At 45.5% G+C, this 16,837-nt stretch overlaps 1 protein-coding gene across 2 annotated transcripts in view; it reads left to right on the forward strand.

Annotated features, from left to right (window-relative positions):
• Positions 1-16,837, forward strand: part of RXRA (retinoid X receptor alpha) — a 235,854-nt gene that overhangs the window by 207,829 nt on the left and 11,188 nt on the right. For both annotated transcript variants that reach the window (XM_038374984.2, XM_038374983.2), the window contains 4 exons: positions 1,406-1,535; positions 7,917-8,049; positions 9,149-9,240; positions 12,427-12,532. In XM_038374984.2, coding sequence (XP_038230912.1) covers positions 1,406-1,535; positions 7,917-8,049; positions 9,149-9,240; positions 12,427-12,532 — 461 coding nt within the window. The remainder of the gene's footprint in view (positions 1-1,405; positions 1,536-7,916; positions 8,050-9,148; positions 9,241-12,426; positions 12,533-16,837) is intronic.

Here is a 16,837-nt window from a genome sequence, read left to right on the forward strand (position 1 = left end):
CTGTGTATGTATAGACAGACTTATATATAAAAATTTATAGAGGTGTGTGTGTGTGTGTATAGATAGACATACATGTTCCAAGATGTAAAATAAATAGTGGATGACTTATTTTTTTTCTTACTTTTTCCAGAGGGTTGGATAGTCTCATCCAATTTGTAATCACAATCCCACTTGAGCTGTTAGCAGTTCCTCTAAACAGGGATTTGGTCTGTTTAGGCTGCCTGTCCAGCTAACAAGCAGATGGTTTTTGTTATTGGGTAGTATTTCAAAGGGAAGGGGTTTTCTCTTGCTTTTAGTACCCCTATTGTTGTGTTTTATTAAATTATGACATTCTGACGCTTGGTACACGTGAACTGTTCCATTCCCCCGCAGGAGGAATCTGGGAGAAGGGGTTTTTCTTTCCTTTTTATGTTGGCTTGGATTGCAATGATTATGAAACCCAAGCAGCACTGACTAGAGTCGGGTACTGAGAGGGACCGTGGTCTTCTCTCTAGTGGATAGGGCACAGTGCTGGACATTAGGACATCTAGGTTCTGCTCTGGACTATGCTGCTGGCTTGTCTTGCACGAGTCACTGCTCCTTTCTCTTCCTCATCTTTCCCTCCCACCCTTTGTCTGCCTCGTCTGTTTAGACTGAGATCTCTTCAGGTCAATGCCTGTCTCTCACTAGGTATAGGTATGACACCTGAGATACTGGGACCGTGATCTCCGTTGGTGCCTTGTGGTGTTACTGTAATACAGATAATAAGTATGAAGATGTGAGAGGCTTTGTGAGCGTCCTCCAGACAGTCACACCTGAGCTTTCAGAATTTGATAGATTGCTGTAAAGGGTTCTCTTAGGCTAGCTAGCTCAGCCCCCTTTGCATGTCAGAGCCCATTTGGCTGGTCTTTAGAGGCTCTGGCAATATTTTTATAGGTAAGATCTTGCCAGGTTAGCTACTCCTCCTCCTAACTTCCAGGTCTCTGTGCAATGGGATATCAGTCGCATAGATAGAATCTACATCAGTAGTAGCCAGAGATTAGTCCATTAACCCTCAGTGTCAGAAATCCTGACATTTCATGTGTGTGCATGGTCACGTTCCATTTTTCAGCTGGCCAAAATTGTGCATTGCCTGAAATTTCCTCCTTTAAAGGCAAAGGCTAACCTTCAACCCTTGCCTCCCCCACAGGCTGGCACTGTACTGTTGTCGTGAAATCCCTAACCTGGGGTGATACTTAGCCAGACCCATTGGCCTTAACCTTGAGTCGTTCTACTGCAGTGTAGTAATTGTGTGAGGGAGCTGATCTTGCTCCTTGGGTCCCTCGGACTGAGAGGATCCATCCCAGTTGCTTGTCTGATTCCCCCTCTTTGTCCTGCGCTACATTGTTGTGCCTCATTTTAATGTTGTGCCTTCTTTTCTTTGCAGCCCAATGACCCGGTAACCAACATATGCCAAGCGGCAGATAAACAGCTCTTCACCTTGGTGGAATGGGCAAAGAGAATTCCCCATTTTTCAGAACTGCCGTTGGATGACCAGGTCATCTTACTCAGAGCAGGTAAGAGGGATATCTTAGTGAGGAAGATCTCAACAGGGCTGGTCAGTGTAGGTGGGATGCTCTGCCGAGGATGAATGTTATATTTATAGTTAAGGAGTACTTGTGGCACCTTAGAGACTAACAAATTTATTAGAGCATAAGCTTTCGTGAGCTACAGCTCACTTCATCGGATGCATTTGGTGGAAAAATTTTGGTTTTTTTTTCCACCAAATGCATCCGATGAAGTGAGCTGTAGCTCACGAAAGCTTATGCTCTAATAAATTTGTTAGTCTCTAAGGTGCCACAAGTACTCCTTTTCTTTTTGCGAATACAGACTAACACGGCTGCTACTGTGAAACCTATATTTATAGTTAGTACACAACAACCTGAAGGCTACTAGTCACGTCTGCCTTTTAGTCACTGATAATTTATTTGCCAAGAAGGATTTTAAAAGCCCTAAGAAACACGTCACTGAGCCTGCTCCAAAGTGCAGAGCCCGCTGCCAGTCAGCCCGAGAATCACTCCATTTCATCTTTTGAGAGGCAAGCATATCAGAAGTTGGATGGGTTTTTGAAATCTGAAGGGACCATGTAATATCTTCCTCGCTCACAGAGACTTGAAAGAGAACTGGATTTGGACTTTGCCAGATTTCACAAAAATAAAATGTGTGATCAAAATTAAAAACAGAAATGGGAGAGAGAGAGAGAGAGAGAGAGAGAGTGTGTGTGTGTGTGCGTGTGTGTGTGTAAATCACCCATCCTTTCCCACCCACAAAGATAAAAATACAATTCTCCAGGCTCATTCTGAATGGCCTCTCCCTGCACAGGAACTAGTGGGGGCAGGCTAAAAGCAGTGAGCTGTTAAAAATGCCGTCTCCTCCTGTGCAGATTTCAGACCAAATGCTGGAAGGTACACACAGAAAACAGAAGGGGTGAGAATCCAGAACTAAAGCTTGACAGGTGCGGGTTTGGGCATGAAACTCTTTGCATAGCTCTGATTGTCAGATAAGGTAAATATAGCTGATTCAAAAGGTTTTGGCTTGTCATCACAGAATATTTTGCCTGCATATTCAAAGTGGATGGATACATTATCTTATTAAAATCGCCTGCAGCAAATGGCCAAGTTGATATTAAGGAAGAAATTGCCCTGAAACCCAGCCATAACTCATAGCTCTGTACTTCACAATGAAAAAGTGTTACCATTTAGAAAGTCAGAAATCAAGGCTCTGTTTGGTGCACGGGTGAGTTACAGCACTGCTGTTAATGGTTAAGGCACTGGACTAAGACACTGGAGATCTGGGTTCAGTTTCTGGCTCTGTTGCAGACTTCCTGTGTGACCTTGGGCGAGTCACTTAGGCTTAGATCATCCAAGATATTTAGGTGCCAAACTCCCTTTGAAATCAGTCTCTATGCCTCGGTTGCCTATCTGTAAAATGGAGATAATAATACTTCCTTTGTTTGCCTTGCCTACTTACATTGTAAATTGCCTAAGGCAGGGCCTATCTTACTTTCTCACCTTTTAATTTCATTGGAATTTAATTGGATTGGCACAGGAAGTCATCGGTTTCATATGTTGGTTACAGCAGTGATCTGGGAATCAGGACTCCTGGGTTCTATTCCCAGGTCTGCCACTTGCTATGACCTAGGGCAAGTCGTATAACCTCCTTTGTGCTCAAGCTGACCCATCAGTAATAATACTTCTCCTAATTTCCAGGACTGTTCTGAGGATCAATAAATCAGTGTTTGTAAAGCACTAGCAGGGCCTTCTATGAAAAATGCAAAAAGCTTTATTTTAAAAAAGCATCTCTAAAGCCTCCTGGTAGAAAAGTATTTGGAAAAACAATCTTTATGGAAATGGATCTTCAAAGTGAGAACTGTATGCAAAAATCATAGAGGGAGAATGATTGATTGATTCCAAACAAAAATCAATATTCCATGTATTTTAAAAAATTCATGACAACAGTTCTCAGTTTTGTAAAAAATAAAATAAAATGAACAAAACCCAAATTTGAGTTCTAAATTACTTGATGTTGTCCCTGTAATTTTGTTGGTATTGCCTTTTAAGCATGAGCATGGGAATGAACGACAGGGAATGGATCAATTGATGATTACCTGTTCATTCCCTCTGGAGCACCTGGCATTGGCCACTGTCAGAAGACAGGAGACTGGGATAGATGGACCTTTGGTCTGACCCAGTATGGCTGTTCTTATATTCAAACAGTTGCATGATTCTCACTCATTTCAGCTATAGACTGGTGTATAGACTGGTGTAAATCTGGAGTGACTCCTTCAAAGTTAACGGCTTGTAAGTGTGATCAGCGTCACGTCCATTTTCTGTGGGTCTACCGCCGCATTTTTTTGCTGTCAATCTGTATTGACTTTCCCGGTTCAAACTCTTAATTCTCTAAGGCTGCCTTGTAAAATTTACCAGCTTGGGTGAGTCAAATTTTACGAGGGCTACTCCAACTCCATAGCACCTTAGCAATGAGGGTTCTGTCATTGCTCTGACCTTTAGTGTTGTTTTCATGTCCCCTAACCATGTGCCCAAGAGGCTGATTCTACCGAGGAAGGCAAAGCGCCAGGATCTGGAAAAGCAGTGCCAAGAACAACTCCGACAGAGAATCAGAATCCAAGTGTCTCTATCAAGTGGGGCCTCAGATAACCTCCCTAAAGTCTTTTAACTAGTGGCTTTATCTATTATTGAGTGCAGAGAGCAGCCTGCTGAGAACAGCTGCTTATGAAATATTTAAGTATTAAAATTTAGCTAAGAGCGTCAGTCGGATTCATCCATGCATCCTCTGTGGCAAAATAAATGGAACTCGCATCTTCTGAGGAGCAGGAGCTAGACGGGTCCTCAATCAGTTGTGCCATGTAATCTTTAATCATTTAAAATCCGCCCTCTTAGAACTTTCTCAAGAGGAAGGAAAAAAACCCAAGTTTTTAAACCTGCTTTCATGTTATTTTTTCCGTTCCAAGTCTGAATTACAGTTGAGATGATTAAGATAATCTGAGGTGGTCCTGCAGTTTAGAAAGTGGGCTGGCCAAAGGTTCTCTGTTTGGTATGTGAGGCACGAGGGTTTTTTCATGGGACCGAGTGGCTTATTGAGACTCTTGGTGGTGCAGGTAGTTAACACGCTGACCTCTTCACTGTCAGGTGCCTAGGTTCGCGTTACAAGTGAAACCAGCATGGGCAGTTTTGGGTTTACTTACAGTGAGAAGAAAGCTAGTCTTGAGGAGAAGGGATGGTCTTGGGATAAAGCAACTGGGATCTAGGAGATCTGGGTTCAGATGTGATCCTAGGATGTATCTGGAGAGAGATTTCCAGTAGAGCTTGGGTGAAGTAGTAATGCCATTGTACAAGGCACTGGTCAGACCTCATCTGGAATACGGCGTAAATTCTGATCGCCTGTGTTCAAGAAAGTTAAATTCAAACAGGAACAAGTTCAGAGAAGGGCCACTAGCATGATCAGGGGAATGGAGAGCTCATCTCACGAGAGGAGACTGAAAGAGCTTGGCTTGTTTAGCCTAGCAAAAAGAAGGCTGAGCCAGGATCTGATTGCTCTTTATAAATACATGGTGGAAGAAGAGCTATGTAACATAAACAACAGTGTTGGCACAAGAACAAATGAGGATAAACTAGCCACGAATCAAATGTAGGCTGGAAATCAGAAGGTTTCAAACCATCAGAGGAGTGGGGGTTCTAGAGTAGCCTACAAACAAGGATTAGAGAGGACAAGAACCCTAACTCACCCAAGTTTGATAGGTGATAACCAGCGATTGCCTGCTATAATAGGGCACTGGACTTGATGACCCAGGAGGTCCTTTCCAATCCCATGTTCCTAATTCGCAGCTCTTCCACAGACTTCTTGTGTGATGTTGGGTAAACTACATAATCTGTGTGCCTCAGTTGCATCTCTCATCTGCAAAATGGGGATAATACTACTTTATTTTTCCCCATTCTTTGTCTCGTCTGTTTAGATTGTAAGCTCTTTGGGGCAGGGACAGTGTTTTAATATGTGTGTGTACAGTAGTCAGCATAAATGGATACCTCATGTGGGTTGGATCCTCTAGATGCTAAAGACAAATAAGTAAGGCTATGCTGATTATCTGAAATTTCTCCCTCTTTGAAATAATAATGCAGGTGTCGTCTGACCTCACAAAACCATCACACACACAAAACCTCTCATGCATGGTGGGCGCACTCCTGGCTTTGAGAGGCCCGGGATTGGAATAGCAGGGGAGATGCTAGAAGCTGGCCTGGCAGCGTTGCAGAGCTGTAGGGGAAAATGGCAAAGGAGTGGCAGGGTGCCGTTGGATGGGGCTGAGATGCATTGGCATTGCTGTGTAGGGCCTGCTGAGAACAGGAATAGGAGAAGGGCTGCAAGCCAGCACTGAATTTTGCTAATTAAAGCTATGTGGAAAGTTGGGTCCGGAACTGCAGAGGATCCGGATGTGACGTGACATAACTACATGGAGGAAGCTCACACGACACCTTCCAGCATGATACCAGCAATTCTCCACCCATCGCAGAAGTTCACATGCAGTTGTAAAGTGTGGTTAATGCCTATTCCCTATTCCGGCCCCCATGGCTTGCCCTTGTTCCCTCTTGTGATATGCAGTGTTGCACACTCTTCTGTAGTTGCCAGATCCTTCCCTGTAGTTAGTCATAGAATCTTCTCTTAATTGTGGTGGAAACATCCTATGGCCATTTAGAAATGGTGGACTTTATCCCGTGTATGTCATTCTAATGGCATACCTTGTGCATAGCCCATGATTGCAAAAGTATGTAAATATGACAATCCCTAAACAAGCTACTCACCAGCATACCTGGGTGTAATGCTTATTGCTGATATAAGTATCAGCCACCAGCAGAAGTTGTTTTCTCCAGGACGTCTCCCAGACATGCCTTCTATGGAATGGGGGAGGGGGGTGGTTAATAGAGAAGAATTTCTTCTGTGGCTGTCTTGCTTTTCCAGCTTATTGACATGTTGCTGCAGTTCATCCGGGTGCCAACAGAGGGCAGTACACACCTCTCTTTGGAAACAAGCTTGACTGCTGATTAGCATGTAAATTACAGTGACTGGAGGCAGGACTAGAATGTGAGTCTCCAGCTTTCACCAATAGGCGGCTCTGTCAGATGAGGAATCAGATACTTTGCACTTCTCTAGCTCCTTTCACCGGAGATTCTCAAAGCAATGTACAAACATCAAGTAAGCCTCCCCCCTCCTTTGTGAGGTAGGTCGGGGTTGTTAGCCTGGTTTTACAGATGAGAAAACCGAGGCACACAAGATGAAGTGACTTATCCTGGGTTACATAGCAAGTCAATGGCAGAGCCAAGCAATTGTATCACAGAGTCCTGGCTCCCAGTTCTCCTAGAAGACCCATCTTTTCTTATCCATCGTGGATGTTTCCAAGGCACACATCGGTAGAGCATGTCAAGAGATTCTGGAATTTTGATATTTTGATGAAAATTTGAATGTGGAAATTTGGGGATTTTTTTAAATGAAATCCCTTCCAACACACACAGACGCACACGCGCGCATGCGCGCACACACACACACACACGTATTTTTAACCAGCTGTAGCTATCCCCTTAGTATCTAAGCACAGAAGGTATAATATATATACCTTCACAGATGCTTGACTTCCAGTGACAACTTCTAATAAGACAAGCACCTACACTTTAAAGAAATAAAACAACATGGAAAACATTATTTATTTGTGTTTGGAATAATGTCTGGTGGCCCCAGTTATCAACCTGGGCCCCATTGTGCTAGGCACTGTACAAACCCAGAGCAAAAAAGATGGTACCTGCCCTGAAGAGCTTTGCAGTCTAAGCAGAGGACTGAAACAGACAATATCCCCAACAGTTTTCAGAAGCATGCATTTGAATCACAGGCTCTTAGCTCCTTTGTATACTTATTGCTTGGAAACAACTTTAGTAGTAGCTCCTTATTGGACACATGTCATGGGTATTAGGCCACATTAGGTATGTGTAGTTACACACACATACACAGGTCAATTTCTGTCTGTACAGAGAGACTTTGGGGAGGGGAATTACTTGCTCTAATGCTAGCATTTTATTTGTAGAGGAGATGGCCTCTATTACCTAATGTTGGCAATAGATTTTTTTAAAAATCTTTTTACTGCTTCTTCCCATATTTTCCCCTCCGACAACCAGGAAAGGGATCTTTCCATAGACTATTTGGCATCTAACTTGGGATTCCTGCAACGGGGTGGCTCCCAAAGAAAACCAGGCAGGGCGGGGCCAAGACCCGTACTGCAATGACCCCTCCTCGAATCTTGGAGCAGGCTAGTGCCTGGGAGGTGGCGTTACTGATTCCGAAAGCCATAGGGGAGCCATTGGTATTAACCATCATCCTTCATTGTTTCTTCTCTCCAGGCTGGAATGAGCTTCTAATCGCCTCCTTCTCCCACCGTTCCATAGCTGTGAAAGACGGGATTCTCCTGGCCACTGGCCTCCATGTGCATCGGAACAGCGCTCACAGTGCAGGAGTCGGCGCCATCTTTGATAGGTGGGGGCTGATGCCAGGTGTCATGGAAGGGTTCTAGGCTGAGGTGCATTGACAGAGCCCTGGGTGGGGGAGCCTGGAATAGCAGTGAATGCCACGGGTCTGGGCTATGGTTTGTTGGCCGAGCTGTGGCATGGGGGTTTGGTTTGAGGGGATGGGACCGATGGCCAGGATTGAGATGTATTGGCCGTGCTATGCATATGGAAACTTGCCATCCACGTCGGTCCAGGCTACAACCTCAAGTCTCTCCTTTTAAACGCACAGAAACGTCCAACTCAGAATAATTTGTGAGCTGCTCACCCAAAGCAAATTAATACATCTTTCATGGGGGCCAGCTGGCTCTAATGCCATGAAAAGGATGCTTGTTTATTGTGCTTTTCATCTTTAATTGGACCAAAATATTTGATTTTCACTATGAACAACATAAAAGCACCAAAAATACCCAGCTGGCGCCACACTCCTGCTCTTAGGGCGCATTTAATCCACTGCTTTGGCAAAGTGTTTTAACATGAGCCTTCCCTACTGTCTGACCCAGTTATTACTCAGAACACCACTCACATTGCAACTGCATCATCTGCCCTTGATAATTCTCAGAGATAGCTGGGTTGCAACCAAGGGACGTCTCATCCTCTTTGCCTCCTTCCGTCCCTCTTCTGAGCTGGATGACAATATTCATTTCCTGTGAGGTCATAGGAGTGGGATCCTGACTTCACTGCAGGATCTCACAGGAAAACCTGGGCAAACACACCTGCAATAAGAGCAAAGGGAACAATAAAAATTACCAGCAGAGGAAATTGCTTTTGGATATCTGGCTTTTTACTTTTTAGCCTTTCTCCAGTGTCAGAGCCTCTTACTAAACTCGCTCTGAAGCTAGTCTTTATGGTCCTCACTATGTCTCTCAGGAACCGTAGGCATCCAGCTTAGATTATGTTTGTGCAACAGGAGAATGGGGAAGGGAGCAGGGGAGCAAATCTTCAGCAGGCACATATTGGCACTGTTCCATGGACTTCAATAGACCTACTCCAGATTACATCATTTGAGGGGCTGGCCCAGGGTTTGTTTTTTTCATGCTGATCCCAGGGAATTTTTTGTCTCCCTGCAGAGTACTGACAGAACTCGTGTCAAAAATGCGAGACATGCAGATGGACAAGACGGAGCTGGGCTGCCTGCGAGCCATTGTCCTCTTCAACCCTGGTACATTCAGATGTTCTGTCTTAATCTCCCAATTTGGGCTTGGCTGGGGCTCTGTTCTTTTGGCTCTTTCTTTTATTGACTGTAAAATACTACTGCAAATCACTCTAGGCACCAAACACAATGAGAGCCAGGCGAAAGAGAAGAGACAGAAAATCAAGGGGGAGTTCCAAGGATGGGAGTGTGTGATGCTATAAATATGCCTGTTTACCCTATCAGTGTATTGTGTGTAGTCCTCCCTTCCATCTAGGGCTGGTGTAGGTAAAGTCTAGAGAAATAGCCATAATCACATCTTAAATCTACCTATTCTAAAGTGAATATAATATTTTGTTGTCAGACTAAGGGGCATTTCCTCCTGGGGAGAAGGAAACATTACAGATATTAGGATTTTCTTGTAGGCGCAGGGTAGCTAGGAATTGAGCTTAGCACAGTGCAAAAGCCAGCTGATACCACTTCTTCGGAAGATTGCTTGGACCATATTTAGTCACAAGGGTTTTCCTAGTTGCGTCCAAAAGGCCAGATTCTCAGATGGTGTTAATGGGCTGTGCTGAACTGATCTTCAGGGAGTCCTGCACTGTTTTATGCCAGCAGCCCAACAAAGGCAAAATGATCGGAGATTTCAGAAGTCAAAGCTGTTCTGTTATCTCCAAACAGGTTCAAAAGTGGATCAAAACTAGAGAAATACTTTGTAGCTGCCTTCTGAAAAAGGATGTCTTCAAGGCAAGACTAAAATGGTGGCCAGTGTTAATTATTCTTGATTTCATATAGTGCTCAACACTCTCTAGAAAACTTAGTAACTGGATCCATGTGAAACGCTCATATAGGAGCTGGATAGGGAGTATTATACAACCCCTCACTAGGCCACAATTGCTGGATTTTGTGAGAACCAGCACCACACACACACACACACACACACACACAGCTCATCAGATTAAGATGATTTATCCCTAACAAAACAACTCTGAGGATGGCATTTCTCCATGTAACTAACATGCCACTAGCTGCATGTTCCAGCAGATCTTGCTGATCGTTGGTGGTAGTTTTCTCATTAATCATCAGTAATTTGGGAATGACCAGGTCTGGCAAAAGAGAAAGTCTTGGAGAGGTTCCCGTGACACATTTGCTCGAGGAGATCATTGGATTGATATCCTCTTGGGAGTCCTTTCACCCTTCCAAAAAGTGGACAAGGGCCCAGATTTGTAAAAGCATTTAGCCATTGCTTCACTCAGCATTGCAACACGTGACTGAGCTAGGAGCCTCAGTCTCATTGAAAGTCAATAGGATTTAGGCTCCTAAATACCTGAGGTGCATTTGAAAGGAGATTTAGGCTTCTAAGTCACTTAGGCCTTGCTGTGCAGAAGGCGTGGGATTGTCAGAGGGATCAGCTGGGGAATATAAATACTTACCAAGTCCCATAGGGAGTTGCCAAAAAAAGAGCTTTCTTTTGGCCCTGCTGCTGTGGTTTGCATTTGGGAAAAACCACAAGTCAGTGGCTTGAGGGGAACTTAAAGCTTTTTGATGAGGGCTCGTAATCGCTGGAGTGAACCAAAGTGCTGGATTTGAGATGCTCAGAGTGGGGAGGATAGAATCTTAGTCAGGCAAAGCAAATCCTACAGCTGATTATCTGTCCAGCAGCCATCGTCAGATGCACAATCGCTTGAGCTCTCCCAGAACCCACTGAACTGATGCACAAAGGGGCTGGGATTCCGATCGCAGGTTTTAGGGATGAATACGGCAGCACAGCAAAATAGATAAATCGAAGGGGATAAAGCCAAATCTGAGATTAGTCAGCATAACTGGATTTGTCCGAGTAGGAAATATTTGAGTGTAATTCTGCCATGTTTTTTTTTTTTTTTTTAAAACCCTTTCAAGATATTTTAATTTACTCTTGCAATCCAGATCGGTAGCCACCTGAAGTTGCCACCCTCCGATGGCAGTTCAGTGGCCTGTATGAAATGAGATTGGTAGTCTCAGACCAGTTCCCTTGTGTCCATGGTGCAAAAATCACTAGTACCATAGCTGGTGCTAACTGTCCCCCTTGTTGGCAGGCACTGCCAGGAGGCCAAAGCTTAAAATGGCCCTGCTCCTCTCTTGTCCCCTAACTACAGGGTTCCTGTCACATGAGGGTTGAGTCCCGTGGCTCCGGGGATTGAGGGATGGAATGGAGAATCTGTTGCTTCCCATCCAGGCCAGCTCTGGAGCGGCTGACCCTTATTGCTTTGGAGTTAGGGCAATCGAAATCCAATTTCCAGTGTGCAAAATCCACCAGGAGCTGTACAGCTGGCCCCTTTAATGGCAGTCTCAGCAAAGAGGCCAGGGATTAAATCAGCGCAGAGACCAAACTCCCCCTCTGGCTTGTAGAGAGCTGGCAGGGTTGACACAAGTGCTGTATCCGTCCTGAGGATGTAACTAGCACACTCGCTCCAGAGCTGTTCTTTGTAGCCCTTTCTTATAGGGGATTAATTGGGCTGCGGTAGAAACAATAGATGGTCTCCTAACTCCCCTCCCCACTCCTCCCTCGCAGCGTAAAAGAAGGCATAGTTGGCTGGTGAAGACCATCATTTCCTGTTTCCATCCCGTCTAGTTCCCTGGCTCTCTCCCTTCATTCAGCTAGCTGGTTTCCCGGGCCGGAAGAGGACGCTGATTTCCCAAATGGGGAGAGATGCTCAACCATTGCCTGACTTGAGTTCTGTTGCTTGTGAAAGAAGCTGGGGAATGAAAGCAGTATCAAAACAGGTCCCCGTCCCCTGCAGCACACTACTTGTCAGTGCTGTACCACAACCCTGGCCTGGACGGGGGGCCCTCCATTCTAGGGTTGCAGAACAATTTGGTCTCCATTTCCATTCTGCTCTCGGCCTTTCTGCTGAGCCAGCCAACAACCCGACTGCTGGGAACTAAACTGAGATAAGCACCCTCCCCCATCAGCCCCGACTCATTTCACAGCGGGCATCAAACAATCCTCTCCAATTAGGTGCCCCTAAAGTGCTATTCAGTCACCACCAAACTAGACCAGAATCAAACCAGTGACCAGAGACATCCATTCCCCTTAGCTGGCCATTAGGGGACGGCTCTAGATGTACACGGCCCACCAGTCGATGTCCTCACTCGTCTATTGTCTCCATCCTGGAAATATCCAACGAGCTCCAAAATGTGCCTTCGTCTCAGCTAAGGGTCCTTGTTGTGTTTCAGACTCGAAAGGACTCTCCAACCCTGCTGAGGTGGAGGCTTTGCGTGAGAAGGTGTACGCATCACTAGAGGCATACTGCAAACACAAATACCCCGACCAGCCTGGAAGGTGAGTGTCTGAGCGTGGATGCCTCCCATGGGCAGGGCTGGCACCAAGCTCCTGTTCTTAGCTACTAGATGAGACCTGTCGCAGTGCCATCCAAAAGCTGCTCCTGGGGAAGGGTTCCAAGAAGCGTCGTCCCCTCCCCATTTCAAGTAATAACAACACTATGCACTTACTGTAAGCAGTGCCTTTTGTCTGGGGAGCACAGACCCTTTACAAGCCTTAAGATTTGCAAGAATCGTATAGGAAGGTAATGTGAACCTTTTATAGATGAGTAAGTGGAGACTGAGAGTTACATTTCCCCAGCTGGTATAAGTGGAGGCAACATGGTTGAAACTAAACCATTAATTTTTGCCCTGCTTGATCAGTGGAGCCTCACAAGCCCCCCACTATGAAGTGCAGAAGTGTCACCACCCCCATTTTACTGAATGGCCAATGGAGGCAGAGAGAAGTGATGCAACTTGCACAAGGTCACGCAGCGAGTCGGTGCCGGGAAAAGAATCATTGGGTTCCTTCTGGTCCCCTGCTGTAGCCACTAGAAACACATAGCAATGGGATGAGTGCTCCCTGGGGGAAACCACCAAGAATAAACCACCGAAAAACAAGACACACACGGAGTTAATTTTCAGTGGCACATAAGCATCACTGCTGGGAAGCGAAAGCCTCAGTTGAAGCTCCCCCTTTCTCTCTCCCGCCCACCCCAATCCAGCTGGGTACAGGAGGTGAAATTCACAATGCTTTCCTGGATCATTCCAGAATTGAGTGGGCGCATTTTCCCAGTCACACTTGGTGTTGGCAACCTCCAGCTGAAATACAGTCAGTAACAAAATGAAGGAACGTACTGTGAATTGCCTGTTGGTACAAGTCAGTTAAGGAATGTGTATATCAGTAAAAACAGCAAAATAGTTTAAAAATTTGGATTCCCATCTCATCTGGCTTTCTGGGCTTCCTTTGCTGAACAGTAGAAAAAAATGGATCCTCTTACAACAGTAACTGATTCATGCAACGATTGAGAGCCATTGTGCCAACCCAAAATTGCTTTGAGGTTGCAATGTTCTGGACTTCAATATCAAAAGTCAAAGCCGGCCCTGAGCCAGGGATGGCTCATCAGGCTGATGTGGTTTAAGACGCATCAGTTTCCATAGCCAGTAGTACACAAGTGAACAAAGTGGCAAGCATTATGTCTGACCACCTTTGACTATCCTAACCTTATCAATCACCTACCCATTTTGCAGCTGGGTAAACAAGGGGCACCCTTTTAGTGTGCGATCAAGCAAGGCTCAAACCCATAACTGCTGGGAGTGTAATCAAGCAGTGTTTTGTAAGATTGTTAGAATGGGCTTAAAAATAGTATGAATATTATTACCTGCCCTATTTGGTTTGGAGGATGGTGGGAGGTGGGTTGGCAACCTTGAAGAACAGGACAGGAAAGGTTGGTTGAAGCCCAGAAAATCCCATGCAACTCACCTAAGTTTTGGATCCTCTTGCCAGCTCTGAAGCCAACTCAGGTTCATGTAAATTTCACCTTTCAAGTAAACCTGGACCCAATTTTGACTGAACTTTGTAGTAATTTTCAAAAGATCTCAACTCCCATTTGCGTTCGAAATAAGTGGCCAGCCATAATTGCCACAATGGGAGCTGCCTTTGAAAATCAGGCCCTCTTCCTCAACAATGGACTGACCCCAACCCCCAGATGCAAACATCCCTGTCTTTGGAGGGGTGTGCAAAATCCACATTGAACTTTCCAGCCTGTGCTCATCTCTACTCCTTTGTTTGCACCTCAGATCTGGGCAGACTTCATGGGATCGGGGTGAGATTCAGAGTTGAGACCAAGTTTTGCTCTGAGTTTCTGGATTCATTGGAATCTGAGGTTTGGGAGGTGTGAACCTACATGGATCAAAACCAAAGCAAATCTCAGAAAACCCTGTAAAGCAAGATCACCCCATTACACTTAGCTCTGTTCCAAAACCCATGAAGATCTAAATGAGTTTGACACAGCTGGACTAAGGTGTGAGGACTCCACTGGAGATCTCTCTGCTCTGAGGACTACGCTAGTGATCACCGTGAAATGGAAGGAAATATTCAGTGCATCAGATGACCGAAACCATAGTCCAGTGGAGGGGAGTCCTGGGTTCTATTCCTGGCAACGTCACTGACTTGTGTGACACTGAACAAGTCACCTAACTTCTTTGTGCCTCCCATTCTCCATCAGTAACGGGGACAGAGATACCGTCCTTTGCAAAAAGCTGTGAAAGCAACAAATATAGAGGTCTATCTAATGCCTGGGCTACACTGGGGAGGGTTTTCGAACTAAGATACGCAACTTCAGCTACGTTATTCGCTATTCGCGTAGCTGAAGTCAAAGTATCTTAGTTCGACTTTCCTGGCCATCTTCACGGCGGCAAGTTGACTGCGGCAGCTCCCCCGTTGACTCCACTTACTCCTCCTGCCGAGGTGGAGTACAGGCGCCGATTCGGGGATCAATTTATCACGTCTAGACAAGGCGCGATAAATCGATCCCCGATAGCTCGATCGGCAGGTAGTGAAGATGTACCCTAAGTGTGGGGTATAATTATCATAAAGTTGTGCCATGCCTTGCTGCCAAGTGGTAAAATTGAAAGCAGGGAGCTGAATATGTTTTCCAAAATGGATTCGACAGTTACAGGAATTAAGACTTCGCAGTTACACAAAAGCTAGGTTCAAACATACAAGGAAACTCCATCTCCATGCTTGGAGGATTGGGCTAAAAGAAATCTGATGAGGTCCAACAAGGACAAGTGCAGAGTCCTGCACTTAGGATGGGAGAATCCCATGCACCGCTACAGGCTGGGGACCAACTGGCTAAGCAGCAGTTCTGCAGAAAGGGACCTGGGGATTATAGAGGACAAGAGGTTGGATATGAGTCAGCACTGTGCCCTTGTTGCCAAGAAGGCTAACGGCATATTGGGCTGCATTAGTAGGAGCACTGCCAGCAGATTGAGGGAAGTGATGATTTCCCTCTATTCAGCACTGGTTTTGCCATACCTGGAGTATTGCGTCCAGTTTTGGGCCCCCCACTAGAGAAAGGTTGTGGACAAATTGGAGAGAGTCCAGCGGAGGGCAACAGAAATGATTAGGGGGCTGAGGCACATGACTTATGCAGAGAGGCTGAGGCAACTGGGCTTATTTAGTCTGCAGAAGAGAAGAATGAAGCGGGATTTGTTAGCAGCCTTCAACTACCTGAAGGGTGGTTCCAAAGAGGATGAAGCTCGGCTGTTCTCAATGGTGGCAAATGACAGAACAAGGAGCAATGGTCTCAAGTTGCTGTGTGGGAGGTCCAGGTTGGATATTCGGAAACACTATTTCAGTAGAAGGGTGGTGAAACACTAGAAGGGGTTACCTAGGGAGGTGGTGGAATCTCCATCTTTGAGGTTTTTAAGGCCCAGCTTGACAAAGCCCTGGCTGGGATGATTTAGTTGGTGTTGGTCCTGCTTTGAGCAGGGGGTTAAACTAGATGACCTCCTGAGGTCTCTTCCAACCCTAAAAATAAAAAAAAAATTTAAAAAATGACACAATGTGATTCCCATCTGCGGTCAGGAAGAAATTCCTCCCCTGGTAGAACAATGGACAGTTGAATTCTTTGTGGGCGATTTACTGGATCATCCCACAGTAGGCACTGCCAGAGACTAGATAGTCCACTGGTGAGTTTCAGATGCCCTTCCTGAAAGACTATGAATAAATATTGTACTCTAGGAACTGGGCAAGAATAGTGTAAATGCTCGTGCACCAAATAAACAACTCCTTCACAACAGCCAGGCTAAGGGAAACATTCCAAGGCCAAACATAACTGAGCCCCAATCTCCCTGTGCCGCTCTAGCAGGGAGGGCTTGGTGTGTACGTGACATGAAGCAGTCTCATGCAATCAGCTCCCTTCTCTCCTGGCCCAACCCCAGCTCTGGTGCATTGCGCGGTGGGCTGGTTATCTCACAGTTAAATGTATCCGAAGGCTGTAACCATCATCTGGTTTGGTTTAGAGTGAAACTTCCTGGATGGGATGGCAGGTCTGATTTGTTTTTTCTGGCCCTTGTCCCACTGCTCTTTCCAGCTCGGCAAATATACATACACACACACACACACACACACACATATATATATATATATATATATATATATATAAGAGCACTCAGCCCTCATCTCCCCCCCCCAACACACACACACACTCCTTTTCACTGGCCCAGCTCCAGCCTTGAAACTGCGTTGCTTATTTTGAAGCCCTGCTTGCATGGGGACAATACAAATAAATAAATAAAGACGTTCTCTATTATTAATAGG

Source organism: Dermochelys coriacea, chromosome 16 (assembly GCF_009764565.3).
Source record: "Dermochelys coriacea isolate rDerCor1 chromosome 16, rDerCor1.pri.v4, whole genome shotgun sequence".
NCBI classification, from domain to species: Eukaryota; Metazoa; Chordata; order Testudines; family Dermochelyidae; genus Dermochelys; species Dermochelys coriacea.